Source organism: Lathamus discolor, chromosome 3, assembly GCF_037157495.1.
Source record: "Lathamus discolor isolate bLatDis1 chromosome 3, bLatDis1.hap1, whole genome shotgun sequence".
Taxonomy (NCBI): domain Eukaryota; kingdom Metazoa; phylum Chordata; class Aves; order Psittaciformes; family Psittacidae; genus Lathamus; species Lathamus discolor.
In genome coordinates, this window is record NC_088886.1 from 20,461,050 (window position 1) to 20,483,728 (window position 22,679).

The 22,679-nt window shown below is 42.7% G+C and overlaps 1 protein-coding gene across 2 annotated transcripts in view; it reads left to right on the top strand.

Moving 5' to 3' along the window:
- The window catches only part of NOTCH2 (notch receptor 2), an 87,447-nt gene continuing 64,768 nt past the window's right edge, over positions 1 to 22,679 (top strand). The window contains exons 1-4 of one of the 2 annotated variants that reach the window (XM_065673917.1): positions 1 to 208; positions 10,226 to 10,307; positions 20,475 to 20,734; positions 21,421 to 21,756. In XM_065673917.1, coding sequence (XP_065529989.1) covers positions 127 to 208; positions 10,226 to 10,307; positions 20,475 to 20,734; positions 21,421 to 21,756 — 760 coding nt within the window. In that variant the 5' untranslated portion in view covers positions 1 to 126. The remainder of the gene's footprint in view (positions 209 to 10,225; positions 10,308 to 20,474; positions 20,735 to 21,420; positions 21,757 to 22,679) is intronic. The other variant, XM_065673916.1, reaches the window with a different exon arrangement.

Below are 22,679 nucleotides of genomic sequence, written 5' to 3' on the forward strand. Positions count from 1 at the left end.
CACGGCGGAGGAAGCGGGGGATGTGCGGCTGAGACGTGTCCCTCCGCGCGGGGCCGCCGTCGGCGCCATCGGTGGCTGGGTAGATCCTTCCGCGCCGTGCCAGTGGCGGCGTGAGCGGCCGTGGCCATGGCCCGTGAAGTGGGGCCAGCGCTCGCCGCTTTCCTCGGCCTGGTGCTGGCCGTGCTCAGCCGCGCTGAACCCGCGTCCGGTGAGTGACGGGGCGGCGGCGAGGGGCTGCGGGGGGTTGTGGGGCTGAGGCGGTGCGCGGAGGGCTGAGGGGCTGCTTGGAGGCTCCCGTCGCCCGGCCCGTTGCCGCGGGGAGACCGGCGATCCGTGCGGCGCGGCCAGGCCGGCTTCGGTGCCCCCTTCCTCTTGCCGCGAAGGGGGCGCGGGTCGGTGCGGGGGGGCGGCGGGGCCGCCGCCGGGTGTCATCGCGGGGGGTGGCCCCGCAGGGCCGCCGCCGCTTCCTGAGGAGCGGTGACCCCCGAGCCGCGCCGCGGGCCCGGGCAGGGGTTTGTGCGGGTCTGCCCGCGAAGCCGCGGCTCAGGGGGGCTCTGCAGCTCCGTGCGGGGCGGCGGGGGCCGCTCTCCCGTGGGAGCTCACGCGTAACGGAACGCTGAGGCGAAGTCAGGCGTCCCTCGCCGCAGTGCGTGGCAGTGATAGATGTGCTCTTGCAAAAATGGCTCGACTGCTTGAGGGGTTTGGTTTCAAAATAGGAGGGAAATGGTTTACTGCTTTCCATCGCTCTGAATACCCGTGCGTCGTGTTCGTTCCAGCCTCTTTGTTGAGGACATACCTGCACACACAGAAGGAATTTCTACATATCCTTCTGCTTTAACTGTTAATCGGTCCAGGCGTGAAGCCGTGTGTGCACCTCTGAGGAAACTGCTGCTTTTTGTCGCTGTTCCCTGTTGCATGTTGGCATTCGCACTATGTTTTACAGCCAGGCTGGAGAACATGGTCCGCAGCCTTAACTGTTGGGTTCTGGTGGATTTCATGCCTCTCCCAACAGCAGCCCTGCTCCTAAAGCACTCGCAGCATTGCGGCACGTTAAAGCTCTGAAGTGCCAGCAGTCGCTGATTACTGTAGAATGGCTTGGGTTGGAAGGGAGCTCGAAGCTCATCGAGTTCCAAGCCCCTGCCGTGGGCAGGGGCGCCTTCCATCAGACCAGGCTGCTCAAGTCCCATCCAACCTGGATTGCTTGCGTGACTTATCATTCTTTCTTCCTTTTTCCTGCCAAGAGGCTGGATTGCACTTCAGATGACTTGTGAAGAGTGCAGCAATGGGAGAAAGTGGTAGTGGAAGTTTAGTGTGTGACTGAGCGAGACACTGATAATTTCAGCAATTTTACTCGTGTGATGGTTAGGAGTAGAAACTGCTGTCTGCAGTTTTGACCACTACTGCTGTTTTGGATATAGCGTGAATCAGTCTATCTCTTTTGGCTTTGAAATGGACAGAATTTTTTCTCCCAGGAGAAATGCTGCTGCTTTTTACTTTTTGTTTGCTGTGACCCCCTCTGAAATCTGACTGACTTGGTTTTGCTAATGTGTTGCAAGAAGATGGTTGAAGTTAAAAAAACAAAACAAACCAACCCCCCCCAAAAAAAAAACAAAACAACAAAACCCAAACAAAAAAACCCAGCTATTGCTTGAGTGTCTTTTGGTCAGCTTTGCTCGAAAGGGACTGAGAAGACAAAAAGGTCTTTCAAGGGTAGGTGCCTTAAAAGTTCGGAAATATGTTTTCTTGGTAGGGTAGAGGTGTGGTGCATAGTAGGACTGTTATTTCTGGAAACAACTTACACAGTCCAGTAAGACAACAAAATACCATTTTTTTGCAAAGAGTAAATGTCATGTCCACTTATTTAACCTGTACTTTCATACCAGCATCTTATCAGCTTAATACTAGCCCTGCCAGTTCCTTCTGTGACAGAGCTGAGAGGAGAAGTAGCTGTGGTATCACTTGTCATTTCACTGGGTAGGGATACCTACCTGGCTGGTTAGGGTCCTCCCATGCTGCAGAAGGTTTTGGCATTGTGGGTGAAATCTCTTCCCAGTTCTAAACAAAGGCTGGTTGGGTGAAGTTTTTTCCCAGTACTAAACAAAGGCTGGTTGTCAGAGATGACAAATCTAGACTGAAAGTGACTTTGGTTGTTCGTGAGATACTGACCTGCCTCTGGTTCTTGGGAATGGGAGCTGTGGCTTCAGTTAATGGGAAAGATGAAGTCACCGAAAGGGTATTTTTCAGGTGCATATTCAACTGTCTTGATGCTCTTATGCAAGAGAGGGCAGGTACCTGATGTCAGCCTTCTTGGTCAATAAATAGGAGGCTCCTGGATGCACTAAGCGCTATGGTTTGGACTACTCAACTCTGCCTCATCATGCAAGCCCAATGGTGTAGCAACTTGCTTTTCCAGTTGAGCCGTTTAGTTTTGCACAAGGCTGCAGTTGAAGGTGTAGTAAGCTGGGGTGGGGCAGCAACACCTGCACTTTTGGTGTGGATACTCCTGATAATTGCTGTGAACATTTGCTCTTCTTCTCATCAGATAGCAGTGGGGGAAGCAGGAATCCTGGCTAGTAAAGCCCACCCTAATTACCTACTGTCATGATTAACACTCAGGTTTCGCTAAGCCCATCTTTGCTGGGCTGCTGTTGACTATCAGCCTGTATTTCTGACAGATTCCAGTACATTTTTAATCTTGAGCAGCACAAAGGTAGCGTGCTGATGTGGACTGCAGTATGAGATCGTTAGTATTCAAAAAGTGAAACTTGAGGACTTTAGGTAAAGCTGACAGTGCTGGTCTGCTTGATATGGATTTGCTTAAGGAAGAGCAAGTTTTACTTGATCTTTTGAAGGCTTTACTGCCTGTCAAATTTGTTCTTATCAAAGATGCTGATTTAGACTTTCTGAAGAGTGTGATGAGAATCTGGCTAACTCGCATCACTTCCTGCAGGGCATCACTTAGATTAGAAATACGTGAAGATCCTCTTGCTGATGTTCTCAGGACTTGAATCCTTGGGAAAAGAGAACTCGTGCCTCTGGTGGCATTTGGCATTTGAATCTCTTACAGGTTTGGGTTTTGTCAGCTTCTGCAGCTATTTCCCTTCCTCCCTTTTCTTAAGGTGTCTTGCTGCTGTTGCAATAGGTGGGTAATTCTCTTCAGTATGCTCTGGTGCTGTTCATCTTCCATTTTCAAAAGTGGTCTTTGTGCTGTCAGAGGGGTCTGGTGGCTGGGACTTGAATGTCAGACCAGGAGTGGGTGAAAAGCAGCAACGGGGCTCTGGCAGCCTGTGTCTTCTGGACTTGGGAGTCTTACTTAACAGCAAAAGCAGAGTCACAATTTGTAACTCCAGATGTAACATCGTTTCCTTTAAGTCTGTACTCTTGGCTAATGGTTGTGAAGTGGAGGAATCATGCAGTGATTAAGTCTCACCCCTCTTTTGGAACGTATAAAGGGAGATGTCATCTGTATTGGGGGGAAAAAAAAAGCTTCCCTAAGCATCTGTGCTTAAAAAGTCCTTTTGTGGTTATTTTCTTAGTTTCTATGAATTCTGCCTGAAATTATCTTGCCAACAGAAGTCAAGGGCTGTCAGTGCCCTTCTAGAAGAAACAGTGCTTATATCGTTCTAAACACAGTCATCTGAGAGCTGCAGAAATAATTGTTCGTTCTGTTTAGAAAATAGTCTGTTCCTAGGGCACAAGTCCTTTTTTTAGCCTGCTATGAGGATGAGAAAAGAGCTTTGTATCTCAAAATGGCACGGCGTCTGCTGTTTGTTCCATGCAGCAAGTCTTCGTCTTGTTCCTCTGACCTCCCCCCGGATGGCTGTGGAAGCACTGCTCAGCACAAGGAACAGGCTGGCGTTTCTGCACAGCAAATGCTTAGTGCTCAGATTAATAAAGATTTAGTGCTGGAGAATGACGGAAGGCTTGGGAGAAGACGGGAGCATGGCTCCTGTCTGCCAGATTGCCATGGAAACACCAATACCTCTTTGGCTCTTTAATTGCCTTCCCTACATTTTTTGTGTTGAAAACTTTTTTTTTTTTTTTTTTTTTTTTCCCCTTAACTAAATACTTTAGGTGGCTGTTCTGGATTTCAGGGGTTTTGGCTTTGTTGGGAGAACTGAAAACAGGAGAAGGCGGGAAACAGTAGCTGTGTAAGGAAATGGAGAATATGGTGACTGACACTTTGGAACTCTATTACAAGTTCAGTGGGAATTCAATATGTATTATAACTTGAGCTTTTATCAGTAGTTTTTCAATAGGAACAGTGTCACGTGAACTGTATCTGCATCTGATAGAAATAACTGTCCTCCTGCAGCTTCCTGGGCCTAAGACCCTGATGACAGAAGGACTTCAACTGTACCTGCGCATTTGCACAGCAGCTCCCAGCTCTGTTCTTAGGAGGCCAGCTAGTAGTTTTTGCTCATTTCTGGGTGTCTGGGGGAGAGATTAGAAACAGGTGATTGTGGGGCATGCAGTTTGTGTATCTCAGCTTAATGCAGTCAGATTTGTCATTACCATCCTCAAATTCAGAAGAAGTTGGTGAATTTCTAAAGCAATGTTTCTCCTTCTTACAGACTTGTTCTTCTGAAATCCACTCTTTTTTTTATGCTGGTCTAGACAAGTTAGCATAGGAAACCAGTTTAGATATTGGGGGTTTTCTCTCCCGAAAGGTACAGGAGGTTGGCTGAGTGCCTTCACACTCCTCTGAGCTCTGCTTAGCTTCTCAGTTGGTGAGTTTTGCACTATCCAATTGATTTCAGGCTTTTGTGTGTAAAAACAGTGGAGATGTCTTAATAATCCGATTAAAGCATTTTTACCTTATGGACTATTTCCATGCCTTGTCTACAAGCTTTGTCCTTAACTACTGCTGTCTGTGAAGTGCAAACTGGTCAGCTTGTTTAAATTTCCCAAATGTTAATGTTTGCTAAATATGAGCTGAATATAAGGCGCTATCATTTTTTCACTGTAAGGATTTATATTAGTTTGCTTCCTCACCCCACTGTGTGATTGCCACGGGGTGATCTGTTCTTCAGAAAAAAAGAAAAAGCTATTTTCATCTTTTCAGCTAGCACTTATTTACCTAGTGGGTTCTTCCCTGGTACATAATCTCACTGGAACCGTAATCTGTTGAGGTTAGCGAATAGCGTAATTAGTCCTTTGTGGTTTCCCTCCAAATTTGGTTATCTTCTCTCCATATGTGTAGTGCTTCTTATTCCTTACCAGCTTTTTCAGCAGCTGTTTGTGTGCTGTGAGGTGCTGCTGTGGAAGGATTTTGTCCCTTTTTGCATATTGAGGACCTGCTGTTCTTCCTTCAGGATTGCAACACATGTTTCAGCATTTTCTCTTAGCTGCTTTTTTCATGTTCTGTTTTTCCTGAAGGGAATCAGAAGCTGTTTTTCAGTCCCTTGGAATCTGAGACCCCTTGATTTGTAGTGTAGCATGGTGTTTCTGACCATGCCGATGATCGTCCTCTTCAGAGCTGATCCAGCTTTGGCAAGCAGCCTGAGCTTGTGAAAGGATTCCCCTTGCATCCTGTGTTGCTTCTATTTGAGGGCTTTGAATCCTTTTTCCTCCTTTCTCTTCATGTAGAACAGGTAACACAGTTGAGATGACAGGCTGTTTCTCATTAATGTCAGTCAAAACAGAAAATCCACTGACTACTAGATTATTGAAACCTATTTTGTTCTTTTCTTTCTAGTCTTTAAGGTATCTTGAGCCTGACTTTTCTTCCATGTTCAGGAAGGTTGTTTTCCACCCTTTCCCACAAGAAAGCTTTTGAACCTATGGAGAGGTTTCAGCCAATGTGACAGAGGTCTGTGTTCTTGAAAGATACTGAGTTTTTACGGACTTAATGGACAATTCATGGACAGAAAGAGGAGAGAGAGACCCATGTAGTGTCCTCCCAAGGAGAAAGCTGCACCAGCAGCTCAGCAGTGTTCTCTGTCAGTCTATACTCTCCCCTTATACAAAGTAAAACTTTTGGTCAGACCCTGTAGCTTCTTAGATGCAGGATAATCAACCACAAAGAAACAGGAAACCATCTTTGTAACGTCTCTTCCTCAGAGCATTAATTGTTTTGGTATTCTGCATTTTTATTTCTGCTTGATTTTTTCTGAACTTGTGAGGAGTTTATTGGAATTACTTTCCTTTTAGCATTTATAACAAAGCCCTTTCAGATTTTCTCTGGTTGTGGCTTTGTTTCCCTGTAGCAACCTTCTCCCTTAAAAGCTGAACTCTCACACATCTTCTGATCTTAGTCCTTCACTGTTTCTTTTAATTTTCTAGCCTAGAAAGTATCTGAATATAGAGTGGGTAGGTGAAGTATAGAAACCAAATCACAACTTCCCTGTCATCTTGGCATTCTAAAGAACAGTGGTGCAGGAACACAACTTTTCCTCTTAGATTTGCTGTAACTGTCTCTTTAGCAAAAAAAATCAGTGAAATTTTACTCCAGTTAAGCATGAGCTTTGGATTTGGATGCTGAGAATCACAGCAGCTCCTGTAGTGTTTCTGCGAGTAACACTTTCTGCTTGTGCTCATTTTACAGCAGTGGCTACTTGTTTTCCCCTCTGGTTTTGGGAAATAATCCTGGTAGGCTAGTTAAACATCAGGTTAGTGTTTGTTTTTGAATGAAGGCATGTGCAAGGATTTGTACAGATGCTAGGCTACGTAGTACAGCTAAAAACATTAATCTCACGTGCACTTAGAGCCCTCATCCAGGAAGTTTTTCAAACTTGGCTACAACACATGCTAGAAATTGGGGCCACCACCTTCCATAAGCGGTGGCCTGCCCACTTCATAAGAAGTCTGCCTTTTGATAATTGTGGGGTGTTTCCTAATGTTCCCAAAGGGAACTGACAAAGATCATGAGGCAGTTCAGCAAATGAAAAAGCTGTGGGATTTCCCCTTGAAGACCTGCTGGCATACTGGAGTGAGCCCTCCACTGCGCCAGAATGTGAGGACTTGAAACATTGCTGTTCATGCTTGACGTGGGCTAACCCAGCTTCTGATAGTCTTGGTAGTTTTGGCAAGCTAGAGCAAGTCCGGAAAACAACAAATAATTCCTCATTGCTGGTTTTTAAAACACAGAAGAAAACTGTTGAAAGCAGCCTGTTACTCAAAGCCTTGACAGTGTGCTGATGCTATCTATCTATATATGGCTTATAGAAAAGTGGCCTTATCTTTTCAAGACAAGGCTGTGTTCTCTCATGCTGTGCGCACCAAAGTGTTTCCAAGTTAACGTAATGGATGTAAGGAGACATACTTTTAATGGTGGCTGAGGTAGAAGGTAAAGTTTCTGATACAAATAACTCCTGAGCACAACACGGTAGGATAACAGAAAAATAGCTTTTGAAGTAATTCATGTTGAAATGCCTCAGTTTTGTGTGCATTATGAAATTGTTAAAGATATCATGTAATACCGGAAGACAGTGCTTTGTGCACAGAAATGCTAATTTTACTGTGAGAACTGTAGTCTTCAGTCTCCCTTGTGATTTCTTTCTTTAAAGAGAAGTAGTCATGTTACTTTTTAATACTCATTTTAATATAAAATATGGTTACATTTACATGCACTTCAGCTTTAGTTGCATTTCCATGTGTTTCTATTCAGCCTGTTTTAGTCTTGAGCTGAAAGAGTACAAAAGAGTAATTTTGCTTTTGGTTTTTATTTGCTTCTTTCACTTGTAAATTACTGTATACAAAATATGTTTTTAGCTGCCTTTGTTGCCCTATTCACTGTGTGCCTCTGTTAAAGAATTCTAAGGACTAGTAGTGGTTTAATGACCTGCTAAACAGCAGTTCAAGGCAGGAATAATTTGTCAAAAACCAGGAGAAAATTAATCATTACTTTGCTAAAGCCTCTCTGCTCTCTCTGTGTTTGGCCTGTTGAGCTAAACAAGAATCACTGATTCGGATCCTTACTGTGACCCTGAAAGGCATCATCCTCTTGTTCCCCTCCATGCAGTTGTGCTGCGTGTTTTTGGCCAAATGCTAGTTAAGCTTTTACTCTGTGGGTTACAAAATCAACTGACTGCTCAGTTCTCACTGGGTACATGAGTACTTGAAGAGTTTACAAAATTGTGTTTGAAAGCATGGACACAAAAGAAATAATCCTCTGAGTATTTGCTCCAGTGGCTTGATTGGTGTGAAAAGAATGAGCATTCAAGGTAGTAAGATGAGAATACGAAGTCTGCTTCTCTCCTGGTTCTCTGAAGTGTGGTAAGGCTTGTTTTAACCTTCCTCCATTTCCCTGGGGTAGCATAGGAGGTAAGAGCAGTCTGAATTGTTACAGGTTCTTTTGCAGTTTCTCTTGAACACACTGTAACTGAACCATGCTAACTGGAGTTAATCTCTGTTGTGAAAACAAGCTGCTGTAGTGTTAGACAGAAGCAGATGAAATTTGGAGTCGAAGTCTTGCAGATGTTGCCGTTAAATGGGGTGAAAATTCAGACAGGTGCAAATCAGTGTGTGTTTGACTGCTGTGGGAGGGAATGCCATGCAAAATCTCTGTTAATATTTCTGTCGCTTGGTAACCCTGACCTCAGGGGTTATCTGAAAGGGGCTCAGAGTGGAATTTTGTTCATTTCCTGAGAGCTCTGCAGAAGCAGCGCCATCCAAGTGCCCCCTTTTCAGAAATCGAGTTAACAGAAACAGCTGTACTCATATTGTGGGAAATACTGATAATTTTCTTGGGCAACTGTGTTTAGTTTAACTGTATTCTGTGTAGGGATTGAAAGTGTGAAATGCTCCTATAGTACCTTATAGTGCACGTGACCTGTTTGCATGCTCCAGGGTTATTGAGAAATAACACTTCAAGCCCTGGATAGCAGTAACTGGAGTCTGTTCCGAGTATTATAATTGCTGGACTGAATTTGGGCTGATTGTGGGGAAAGCTTAGTGGAACTGATGAGTTAACTCTTTTGTTTCTGAGCCCTATTCCTTAGTTGCCAGTACATAAACTTTGGTGGTGGCTTGGACCGTTTTCTTCCCTGATGCCCCTGCTGAATTTGTATTGAAAATTTAATACCTCTTGAGGAAAGGAAAGCTTAAAAACCAAAAAGGCTATCTGCCCTTCAGCAGCTGGTACGCAAGTAGGCAGTTTAGGTGGTTGGATGTCATTGATGCCTCTAGCTACCTTTAAGACTGATTATGGATCCTATTTCTATAATGGCACAGAAGTGTGTGTGTTTTTGAGGGCCAGGAGATAGAACTGGAGGCTGGGAAGAGCTTGTGATTTCTCAATACATGTGTAAGTTTAGGATAGAGCCCAGATCTTCTGGTTCCGAGAGCTTTTATCCACTAGTTTGGTGTTACTCAAATGGCAGGCTGTGGTCTAGAACAGCTGGTTAAATTTTTGTGGTTCTAGAGTGCCTTCTGCTCCTGCAGCTTTTCCATAGCTCTTACCATTCTGCTCACTTGAGAAATAGCTGTGGTGTGCTCCTTCAGGTCCCAGTGAAGAGATGAGCCACTTGTCAGAGCTGATCAGAAAGAGATCCCACCAGAGCTTCCAGTAGACTTGGATAAAAATTGACCAGCCTGAACTGTATCATACCTAATGCCATTTTTAAAATGTAACACCAAAAATGTCAGTTTGAGCTACAGAGTATCTCCTCCTTAGAAATAACAGATTCTTTTCTGAAAGTCTTTAACATCTCTGATGTTTTCACTTACTCCTAAGTTCTATTTAGACTGAAATCAGAGTGCTACAACAGTAATGATCTTGCAGCAAATTCTGGATTGCTAGAAATGTACAGTAGGTGAGATTGTGAGGGACCTTGTTTCAGTGCCATGTGTCCCTACAGGTGGTTGAAAAGAAGGAAAGATTTCAGACATAGTATTTTTAAAGAAGGCTTAGGAGTAGTTGCCTCTTATTTTGGTGAGTTTCAGTCTAGAATTTTGATCAGAAGGTAGTTATTGGTGACATTTAAGCAAAAATACACAAGTGCTGACACAAATGTAGAAACTACAGCATGCTTTGCTTTGAAAATCTTCCTAAAAGAAATTCTAAAAACATTTAGTTGCCTGATGAACAGATCTGTATTTGATTCTTCTTTCAGTCTGGCTCTTGTGATGCTGCCAGAGATTAAATTAAACTCTGTGATAATGTCTTTGTTTCTGTTCCAGACATACAAAATTTTTCACTATAAGATTTTAATTCCTCAAAATATGCTAATGAAGCTTTGACTTGACATGTATGGCTACTGATTTGACTCTCTTTTCCTTTCAGCTTTGCAGTGTATGGATGATTCCAGGCCATGTGTTAATGAGGGAAAGTGCATTCCATATCAGAATGGTACAGGATATTGCAAGTAAGTTGGTTTAATTTCTAATTTAATTGCCAGTTGTCTTTCACTCAGGTGCTAGCCAGAAAGGAAATGTGAATTGTTAATATTTTCTTATCAGACACATTCAGCACATTTGGGTTTAGCAGAGTTGGTATTTTGTGATAATGCATTCGTTTTTATGTGCTAGCTTTTCACAACGTCAGAAATCTGGATTCTTGTTCAGATTTTTTGCGTTTGGATCTTGTCAGTTTGATTTATTTGCATCAGGTTAGGAGGAGAGGCCAAAGCCATCATAGAGGTAAACTCTATATGTTGCTTCCAGACCCACAAGTTAAGTTGGAACTTGTTCTCTCTTTTATGAATTGCCTTGCTTTATAGAGCTTCGGACCCAATTTGAATAGTTTTATGAAGTTTTTCTTAACTAGTCTGTACTCTGAAGTGTGCCAGTTCTCTTCTACATGCTGGAGAGCAAGTAAGATGTGGGAGCTGCAAAAACAAGCTAACAAAACCCCCCAGATAAACATCCACATTTGTCTTTATTGCGTAATTGATTTTGGTAAATGCTGACACCCTCTTCAGTGGTGCCTTTGCTTTGCTGCCACATGGAAAGCTGATCGCCAGGAGTTTTGGTGGTGTGTGGTATCTGGAAAATGATATAGCATCTATTTAAATGCAGTTCACCTTTCAAATTGCAGTGCTTAGATTATTTCTTTTTAAACAAAGTGGTATTTTGCAAGAAGATAAACCTTCCTTGTTTGGCAGGGTTCATTTACTACATCTACAGTAAATAGATTATTTTCTAAACCTTGTTTAGTTCATCAGTGTAAGTTGTGCCATTTTCTAGCATGCTAAATCTCTCTCAATGCCAACATTTTTTAAATATTAGTGAATTTTGTCCTGTTGGTTTAGCTTGGCTAACACACAGCTCAGCTCTTCACCCTTTTCTATGCAGCCATCTTCCCTAGCCACAGCATTTAGATCTTTCTATTAATATGTTACATAAAACTGAATATACTTAAATTGCACCTGTGGCACACAAAGGGGAAATCATAATCTAATTTGAAGTTCTTCTCAGTTTCAAATCGATACCTGATATGCAGAAAGGCCATATAAAGGCAAATATGTAACTTGTTATTCCCTGTTGGGTTTTTAAATTCAAATTTTTAACTTTTACTGCTTCCTAGTCTTTCTGTTTCCCTGTCTTTATACTGCTGTCAACAGAAACAGGCTGCCTTTCTGAAAAGAAAGATGAAACTTTTCCTGCTTTTCACCTCTATTTTAAGACTGAAACAAGAAATGGTGTGATGTTAGTAGCCTTTCTGACATATACTTAAGCACATTAGTCTGGAGCGAAAGAATATTGGTCACAATGGAGGTAATAAACAACATGGGTATTGATGTTGCTGCCACTTGTGCCTTCTTAAGGATGTGTTCTCCACCTTGCACGTTCCTCTTAACCATGTTTTAGATGTTTTGGTTTTGGGGTTTTTTTTAATAAAAAATAGTTGGTTCAGTATTTGTAGTTCAGTCCAGATCTTGATGCATTTCCCTTATCGCAGTCTCAGCTTTGACCACACTTATATTTTTTTAAGCATACAGAGTTATTTTTAATTCTAATGTTGCCTTCTTCCTTTTTGTGCAAAGACTTCTTGCAGGTCTTAAGCCAACCCCTCCTTCAAGTAACAGCTCAGTCCCTTTGCAGGTGCCAGAGTGATTGGAAAGGCTAATAGAGGCCTGTATACAGAGATTAGTCTGTCTGTTTTCTAGTTCTGGCTCAAGAACACTTTTTTTGCAGAAACGAAGGTAAAAATTGCAAAAAAAATCCCTCAGTTGTGGAGACTCTGCCTTTAGCAGGCTGATTCTTAGCATCCTGTTTTGGTTTTAACTTTTTTTTTTTTTTTTCCTTTCTTGCACTATGAGGAACTCTAAATAGGGGAACTTTTTATCTAGTGTAGTAACCTAAATGACTTTCTGAATTTTTGATGGCTTTAAGAGTAGAAATGTTTTGTTCAGTAAACTGAGCTTATTACTAAAGGAAGTGCCTTGGCTTCTAGCTCTGGAGGATCACTCACTGATTAGCTAAATCCCCACCCCTGCCACTTTTCTCAAGTTATCTGCAGTACTTCCTCTGCTGGGCAATAAGTTGTTATAATAGGTTCTCTTCCTCTTTCTGTACCTCCTCTTGGCCAAGTTGTTTGTTCTAATATGTGGTCAGTCCATCTAGCTGATCTTGCTGTCTGTAAGAAACAGGTGAACAGCTGAGGGAGAACCTGCATCAGAGATAATAAGATGTAATGCACAAAACATGAGTAACATAAGCACTGATAAGCAAAACATCTAGTCTAGCTATTTGGCAAAGCAGCAAGTGACAGCTTAGCATTGAAACAGCTTTCTTTGTCAGAAAATCATGTAGCATCTACTACAGTGAAAGAGAGACCTTTATTGTGGTGCATCTGGCCTCTGTTATGGGAACGGTGATTGTGACCCTTGTAAGGAAGTTGGAGTTGGATCTTTATCAGGCTGTTCTTGCAAGCACCCTTTAAGTAGCTCCGTTCCCCTGGTGACGCTGCTGGCCCATGGCTGTAATTTTGTGCACTGTTTGATAGAATCACTGACCTTCTTTGACCTTGATTTTATATTTGGAAAATTACACATTCTTGTGTTTGAGCTTTCCAAGGTCAGAATTTTTGAGATCTTTGTGCGCCCATTCAGTGACTAGCATGGTGAGGACATACAGCCATATTCCTTGGAATAAGGTCTATCTGCAGCAGTAATACAAAGAGGACTCATTCTTCCAATCTCTCTGGGTCCTGTTTTGACAAAAGGCAATTTCAGTTTGGGGTTTGGCTTTGTGTTGCACTGTGGTGGTGGTTTGTTGTTGTTATGTGTTCCCCCCCAGCATCTCTAGCCAGTATATTGTACATTGAGGTGTTAAGCATGGAGAAGTCTTCTTGCATGCTCTCATATCCAGCAGAGAAGCAGAGTAGCAGTTGCTTGTTGCTTAATGCTAATTGTGAGCATCACGGGAAAACCCTTTCTCATCTCCCTGTTGCTGGATGACTGGGAAAGTAGTAGCTTATAGAGTCTGGGGATAGCACTGCTAATTTAGGGTAATTCTGCAGTCGCAGGCAGGCTAGGAAGGCATGGATAGAATCATAGAATCATAGATTCTATGGGTTAGGGTTGGAAAGGACCTTAAGATCATCTAGTTCCAACCTCCTGCCCTGGGCAGGGACACCTCACACTAGACAGTGTCACCCAGGGCTCTGTCCAGCCTGGCTTTGAACACTGCCAAGGATGGAGCATTCACAACTTCCCTGGGCAACCTGTTCCAGTGCCTCACCACCCACACAGTAAAGAACTTCTTCCTTATATCTAACCTCAACTTCCCCTATTTAAGTGTAAGCCCATTACTCCTTGTCCTATCTCTACAGTCCCTGATGAAGAGTCCCTCTCCAGCATCCTTGTAGACCCCCTTCAGATACTGGAAGGCTGCTATGTTGTTTTAAGAACAGGTAGAGCATAGATTTTAGCAACGCTGCTCACTGTTTTCTGAGTGCAAGAGTCTGCTGCAGATGGATGCAGGATTCTTTCTGTGTTTGATGTGGGGCAGCAAGGCCCTGAAGCAGAGGGTTTCCCTATGTTTGGCAGCTGTGGCATCTCCCAGTTTCCCTCCAGTGCCCCAGTAACAGGGAACAGAAGCAAAACTGTGCCAGGGAGACAAGCCGAAGTGAGAAGGAAGGGAGTTTGGGGTAGGGGTGCTCCAAGATTTAGGGAGAAAACTGGGCTTTGCTACTTCTCGTGCTTTGCAGGCTTTAAAGATTGGATTTTTGACCTTAGCATTGTTGCATATTGTTTTTCCAGAAGGGATATCAGTAGCTCTGTATGAACCAAAGTACTACTTAAACACCAGTGTCTTTTGTCTGGTCCTGATGATAAAAATAAAAAGGACAGTGGCAACCATGGCCTGTTTGCAGTTCCTAGTCAGATGAGGAGACTGTTGAAGTAGGCTGATGCCAAAAGGACAGTGTCCTTCAGCACATCCTTTCATGCCCAAAGCTGTCATGGTTTGTGCAGCTGTGTGTGTGCTTCTGTGCTTCTTCAGTCAGCAGTATTTTTATGACCATGTGCAGAAATCTCTGCACAATTTACATTGCGTGGTACAGTTTTTACCTCTTATCTGCAGAATGGCAACAAGAGGCCCACAAAGCGTGCTAAACTCCAAGCAGTAACAGCTTGGCAGTAAGGGGCTTCTTTCCCAATTTTACCCCCCTGTACCTCCAACCCCTTTGCCAGGTGTTTGACCTACCTTTCTTTTTAGCCGGATCTTTATAAATTAATTTCAGCTTGGGTTTAAGAAGACTTCTGTGGCTGAAGGCAAGATCTTAGACTGTAGAACTGCTTCTGAGACTGCAGGCAAGTGTCTTCTCAGGATCTGTCTTGAGACTAATCACTCCTAGACCAGTCAATGGGGAATACCCATAGGAGACCTTATAGCAGGATGAGGCCTGAGAGTTTTCCAGAAGAAGCTAAATGCAGAAGTTGTCCCTTTCTGAGAATGGGCTGCCCTTTCCTGTTTCCTTCTGTCTCCTTTCAGAAGTTAAAGGAGACCCTTGAGACGAGGGCAGAGGGGAAAGAGGAGAGTACACACGCATTTAGCTTCAAATCTGGGAACAGAGTGGTGATCTGAGTTACTCAGTTAAAGTTTTCTATTGTGCAGACCAAAAAGCTCTTCAGAGATCTGATGGTCAGAAAAAGTTGTACTGAACCTTCTCTGTTGAGACTTGGATAATGGTACTGTGGAGTGGTACGTTGTAGAAGCACTTTCTGTAGACTAGAAACAATAGCTGTGTACTGCTTTAAACACAGAACAGAGAGGCCGTCCCATCCCATAGTTTGCATTCAAAGTATGACGCATAAATGGGAGCCTTGAGACATGGGAAGGAGCGTTTGTAAAACTAACCAGAGAATCCTGTTCTCCCTCCTGAGAGGAGGTGTAGGTGTGGGAGTCAGAACCTGGGAGCCAGAGGGAAGTCTGGTTAAAATCTAGCAAAATAACTGAGACCCTTCTCACGTTAGTCATCGGACTGCATTTTTCCCCCTGCTCCATTGAAGCATCTTCCAATCAAAGTGAAGGGAGTGTTGGGTTGAGAAGGGGGAGAAGCAAAACTACTAGGAAATTCTTCCCCTTGCTTTTTAAATTAAAACCATCTGCTTCCTTCTGTGCATCTCCAGATGATATCACTGGGCCTGAATAGGAAACTCCCATGAAAATCAAACATCTGGAAGACTGGTTAAAGCAGTCTATAAGGTGCATTTGAAGAGACTGTCCTATGAATGTGCCTAAGCAAATATAGCACAGCAGATGAGGAGGTTTTTCCAACAGACCAGACATTTTCCAGAGGTTTTTTGAAAGCAAGAGAGAATCAAGTGTTGGGAGGTAACTTCGGTGTACTTTTTGGCAGAAGAGCCAAAAGTGCAGCTTTTGTGAGTCTTCTACTTTCACTTTGTAGTGTTAGGTTGTTAGAGTGAATGCAGCTCTGTGGATTTGCCAGTGATTTGGATACTTCAGCTTTGGATAAATACCTTTGTTTTGTTTTTGTCTCTTGTTTAGCTCCATGAGAGCCTGAGCTAAGGCAAATGCAGGCTGGAGACAAGAAGGAGGAGGGGGGGGGGGAAAATATGGGCTGAGCTCAAAAGTATTTGTGCTGGAAAGTAGCCCAGAGAGAGTAAAGGAGAAGCTTTAATTAGAAGCAGCTGCATAGCTGATGCAGCCCACAGGACATTTTCCCATTTCAAACTCTCTAGCTTTCAGTGATCGTGATTTGAATTAAGTTGTATGTGAAATTTGTTCTTAAAAGATTAAATTCCTGTTGAAGTAGGTTAAGAGACCTCATGTGCTTCTAGAAAGTGCCAGAACAAACTTCATCTTCCTGTCGCTGTTTGAGCGTTAGATGGAAAACTGAGGAGAAACAGTGGCTTTTATTTGGCGAAGATTGGATTTCCTGTTCTGAGCATGTCGTTTGGAGCTGACACAAGCTGCTACAATTTTAAGCTGCTCTGTAGACAAGTGGCTTTCTTTTTTTTATTTTTTTTTTTTTCCTCTTTCCGTTCTCCTAAAGAGAACTTGAAAGAGTAGGTTGGGATGAGAGCAGAGCAGGGGTGGTGGGAAGCTGGAGTTGCTGTTGAGGATAATTATATCCTTTAAAGAAGTCTGGACATAGATCCCACTTTTTCAGTGTTTGCCTCTATTTTTTAGAGACACAATGTGGTACCCAACATGAATCAGGGGCAAATATTTGCAGTTTTGTCTACACCAACATTTAGAACTAAATGACTAGTTTTTGTGCCTAGAAATGTTGATGACAGGAGACATGGTTGAAAATTTGGACTGTAGGTTTTTTGTTCCTTAACATTCAGAAAGGATTGCACTGGATTGCTGGAGGGGAAAATGGCATAACTGTCTGACCAAGCACTTCTCCTTGAGGAGAACAAAATGGTGGATACCTGACCTTCCGTCTTTCCACATACAGTCATGTTCCCTCTGGCATATTCTGTAAGGCTTTGTCCTTCCAAATATAAAGAGTTAAAGCTGAAAGAGCTTTTGCTGTTCTCTGTTGCAGTGCTCCCTCATGTTTTTCTGATTAGCCTCTGAAGATACCGGAACAAGCCTGGTCTTGGAGTGCTCTTCAACTTTGTACCAGAACGTTTGTGTACAAAATTCTGGGCCATTTGTGGGTGATGGTTGTGAGTTTTGTCTTAGAGCACAGGTCTCATCTTTCCTTTTAAATCATACCAGCTATACTCTCAATCAGTGTCTAGGCTACATCCTTGCAGTTACCTAGGGGCAGCAGTTAAATGTATCTTCCAGTATCCCTGAATGTTGCAGGGGGAGAGGATTGTATTTGGTGGTTTATTTGCTTGTAGACAGCATATGAGACGTTCCTCTACACTTTCTAGTTTGCTTTACAGCCTTTCAATGAAAAAGCATTTTAGGACTTATCTTTTTTGTGTGTTTTAGTTTATTTTGTATTTGTTGGAGTGGTGGATGATGTTGGAAGACCTCTTGTTTGTCTGATGAGGTGCCCTTGGTGGGATTCTGTGGAGTTCTGATTTGTTGCTCACTGTTTCATGATGGAGAGCTACAAGCGCATGGCCTGTGCCTGCTGCTGTTAGTCTGGGGAGCCTGGTGTACTGCTGACACTGAAAGCAGCTGAGCTGCCCAAGGACCCCCATCACTGGTGGTGGTGAAACTAGAAGAAATACCTATTACAAAGTCTTCTAAGCCTTCTGGGACTGAAGTTCAGTTTGACTGCACATCCATCAGCTGCATGTAGATGTCCAGAAACATGATTTAATTGCAGTTAGCCAGACGGTCTCTGAGCAGAGCTAACCAGTGCTCTGTGTGCAGGCTTGAATGCCGTGGGAGTTGAGCAGTTCTCCAGCTTCTGGCACAGCTGTCTTTGCTGGGTGCCAGATTTCTATGTGATCGAGCTCCACAAAGCTATGCTGTTAGCCTGCTGGTGTTTGGACCAATTTCTAACCCGTATCAAGGAGGGATTTGAGATGTTAAATGAAGCGTATAGAACTGCCATGGTTTAGGCCCAGAATACCCGAAGATTGCCTCTTGTGTGACGTGGCAGCACCTCACACTGACAGCCTTCAGCTGTTACAATGAGGATGGCACAAAAGGTAGAGGACATTCTGAAAATGGTATTGTCTCAGGGTTTGCTTTCTGTAATTTTATTAATCCTGCCTTGCCCTGGAAAAACTCTTTCATGTCTGTTCTTGGGTACGAAGTTGAAAGTATTAAGGTATGGTGAAAGGAGCCTAATTTGGGCGTGGGGAAAAGTAAATTACGATTATGCACATCTATTATATGACTTTCCTGCTTTAGACATACGGCTAAAGCTAGTTAATAAATTTTAACATGAGAAAAAACAGTTGTGGTCATCTAGTAATGACCCCTTGCATAACTCGGATAATAACCTCTCTGAGTAGCTGTGTTTGAACTAGTGTGCATACACTTTCTGAGACAGCCAATCCTGGCGTTCTTTTAAACAAGCATGAGTGATGGAGAAATTCCACTGCGACCTTAAACACGTTGTTCCAGTTGTTTCTTTCTGCTGCTGAGAAACTGTGTATAGGTCTCTGAAGATAAAATTATTACCCTATTTCTATTTTGAATTTGTCTAGTTTGAACTTCTGATGCTCAGTTCTGTTATCCCTGTACCTTCTAGATTGGGAATTATGGTTAAGTCTGAGATTTTGTGGATACTTGGAGCTTTTGATTAACTGTCTTCTTCCCTTTTCCCTTTGATGAATAGACAGAAACACCTGAGCTTTTCGTTGTGTCAATTAATCATTACTGCTCACTTCTTTGAGTTCAGTAAAGAGAGCAGACACCAGAACTGATGCAACGGTTGTGCCAAGTGAAATATCAGATGTAGCATAATCTCATTTACCTCCTACCTGATACTTGCTGTTTGCACATCTGAAATATTCCTGGACAAACTGTTATGCTAGGAATTCACATTCAGCTGACTGTTAGGAACCCCCAAAGCAAATCTGCCTTTCTCAGATTGGCCTCCTGTTTTGGGGACAATGCTGTGTATGTTTTGTTTCTAGATGTATGACTTAACAAGGCAGTCAGCACTTTAGCATGGTGAAGCAGTTCATGTTACTACTTTCTATCAAGAACTTGTCTTCACTCTTACCTACATGTTTGACCAGCATTGATGTTTTCTGTTGTTATTCATTGATAGAAGTGTTGAATAGCATAGGAACAAAGGCAGATCCCTGTAGTATTCTATTTAAAACCCAGCTTCAGGATTGTTCTTTGATTTTTAAACTGAATTTTAAGGCCTATCCAGTTAGGTGTGGGAGTTTGTTTATTTTCCAATCTACCATACATTTTAAAGTGCGTAAGTAAAAGGCAGTCTTTTTACATTCTTGTCTGAAGGGCTAGCTAGAGACTTGTGTGTTTTTTGCAGCTGGAATCTCTACCGTTTGGATTTGAGTAACTCTCCAGAATAATCGTACCTATCCTGTTCTGGAACAAAGTGTATATAATGTTCACCTCTGAATTTTTGCAGTGAAATATATGTTCTCTCAGGCTGTGTGTATTTTGGGTTACTTACCAGTTAAAGCATGTAGTTGTGCATAGAAAAAGTACAAGTGGACAGTCCTAGTGTCCTTAGTGGACAGTTTTGTGTGTTAGGTGTTATTTTTTATCTAGCATGTACTGTTGCAGCTTTTTGCTACCTGGAAGAAAATGGAACTGTGGGATGACACAAAGCTGGAATTTGCAGGCTTGCTTGCCTGGGTCCCGTACTGCTGGAAGTTAAATGGAAAATTTGTAGTACAAAGGCCATTTTAAAGATGGATTACAGCTGACAAGTGTAGTCAGGCTGTATTGACATAAGTTTAGGTTAGAGAGAAATAACTGCAATTATTCTGCAGTCACAGATCTTTGTATAAAATATTGCCCTAGCTGTAGATAGTGTGTGTGTGTGTACTCATTTTTCTGTGGGAGAGAGAAGAACAATGACCTTGTCGTTAGGGTGCTAGCCAGGGGCGTGGGAGACCTGACTTACATTGCTAGCTGAGTGCAGACTTCTGCATGTCACAGTCCCAGGGGCACTTATCAACATGAGGATAACAGTATATTCCTGTCTCGCGGGAGTGTTCTGGGGAAAGATCTGCTACAGATCCTCAGGCCCTTCAGACACTGCATTTGTACAAGGTTTATAAATATTTTGGAAGATGGATAATACCTAGTGTTAGTACCTATTATCTAAATTTCTTCTTAAAAAGAATGCTTATTAAAATGGGAGTGAGTGCAAGGAATCGTTACTTGGCAGCTCTTTTAACACCTAGGCTTTTACTGAAGTTTTGAAGGGAAGTGCAAGAATAAGGTCCTGCATTTGATGTAACTCTGTATGCAGTATTTCTTCAGTTTGTAATGAGTGATTTTACAATTTGAACTTAAGTTTTCAGTGGTTTCATTTGGGACAATCCCGGAGAAAGGCCCTGTTACATTTATGGTGTTAGCATTTAGGTCTGCTACTGTTACCATTAGTTAAGGCAAATTCCAAGACTTTAGGGGTCGTGAAACTTAATTCCTGTTATCTTCCCAGGATGACAAGGCTTCAGGTGGATGTACTGGGAATAATTTCTTCTCTATTGCAGGTGTCGAGAAGGCTTTCTTGGAGACTACTGTCAGTACAGAAACCCCTGTGAAAGCAATACCTGTAAGAATGGGGGAACTTGTGAAACTACATCTCTGATAGGAAAGGCTACCTGCAAATGTGCTCCCGGGTTCACAGGAGAGGATTGCCAGTATTCAGAATCGCACCTCTGCTACATGTCCCAGCCCTGCCTGAACGGAGGAACTTGTCATCCCCAGAGCCAGGACACATATGAGTGTGTCTGTCCTCCAGGTTATACAGGTGAGGTTCTGCATTTGTACTTCCATACTCTCTTCTTTAGAGAATTACTTCATCCTGGAATGTTCTGGGGCAGTCATAATATACTCAAATTTACTAGCTTCAGCACAGGAAATGAGAAAAAGTCTAAATGACTTCATGACCAAAAAAAGCAAACGGGGAGAGGGGTTAGGGAATCAACCTCCCTACCCTTTACACGTAAGCAGAAAGACATTTAGATCTTGTGGCATTGTCCACATGGGAAAACTGAGTGCAGAAGCTGCTCTGGAGTGGCTCTTAGGCTTTGAATTCAGAGTCTAGCTTCTAGAAAAAGTGAAGTAAATTTGGCAGCAGAATCTTACTATGGGAAAATTTACAGTTGTGTGCCTGAGGGGAAGCTTGGAAACTCATGCTTTTTATTCTTGAAGGGGACGTAGAAGAGTGACTGTCAGTGTGTAGTACGATTCAGGTCATGGGTTATTTTTATAAATCACAACATTCTATACCTCGCTGCTACTTTGCAAATAAAATGATTTCTTACTGTAACCACAAATTGATTTTTTTGTTTCAAATATAACACTGTAAAATGCAGGCATAATTTTTTCTGTAATAAGTTTAGGACTTAGTACACTAATCACTTTGAGGTAGCATGAAGAAAATGCTGTTTTCCATAGCAATAACATTTCATTAATGCTGTCTTGATCCTACAGGGAAAGATTGTCAGTGGATTGATGCCTGTACATCTCAACCTTGTGCCAACGGAAGTACATGTACTGTATCTGGAAATAAGTTCTCCTGCATCTGTCTGCCTGGCTACACTGGCCAGAAGTGTGAGATAGATGTGAATGAATGTGCCACACCAGGCCTTTGTCAACATGGTGGGACCTGTGTCAATTTGCCTGGTTCATACAGATGCCAGTGCAAGCCAGGCTATACAGGACATCGCTGTGAAAGTGTGTATGTGCCATGTTCCCCATCACCCTGTATGAATGGAGGAACTTGTCATCAAACAGGTGACTTCGCTTTTGAGTGCAACTGTCTGCCAGGTAAATGATGATGCTTCAAAGTGCTTGATTTTTGTGGTTTTGTCACTGCATTCCTGGATGTATTTGTCTGAAGACTTCTCTTGGGTTTTCTGTGTGATGTTCATGTAATGTAAGGTTCAAGGGAGAAATCTCAGCAAGCCAGGACTTAATTTCCGAGTGTCAGGATTTAGTAACGTGGAAGGGAAGAAAGGAAGAAGGCTAGAAATGACAGATTTCTTCAGAACTCTGTTAAAGGCAGAGAATGAAACAAGTGTAAGAGCTATGAGGTAAATGCAGAAAGATTGGGGTGGTATCTCTAATGCCCATTTGAAATACAAATTTCCATGAACCTCTACAAATGCGTAGGTTTGTGTTCAATAAAGGCCACAGTTAACTTCAGTGCTTGAATGAAGATGAACATGTCTCTCTCATTCTCAGTCTTTAACCCTAAAAATATACTAGGTTCTATTATCTTCCTTTGCTCCTCCAGTTCCTCCAAATTTTGAGATATTATTTCCAACTCACCACACCCTTTCTGTCCTGTAACATCACCAGATAAATGATGCTTACTTGTTTTCTGATGCTGTTAGCTGCCCTGAGTTCAAATGCTGTGTTCACCCACAGCAGGGGCGGTATGCTTACTCAGGGTCATGGGCTATATTGGGCTTGTGTGTCAAGCTGGCCTCCAGTCAACAAGGGACCCATCTGTATAAATGACCATATGTCATCTGGTTGGGACCCTGGTGGTCTCATCCTATCCTGCTCCTCCTGATCCACTTGGATATGGACCACAGGGCAGTACTAGTTGTCTTTGCATGTTAGGTTGGTTGTTTTCTTTTTTTTTGGCTGATACTATTTTTTTACTGAGTAATTCAACTCCATGGGAAACTGATTGTTTGGAAATGCTTTTGACTAGACTTCCTACTTAAGTGTATTGCAGTTTG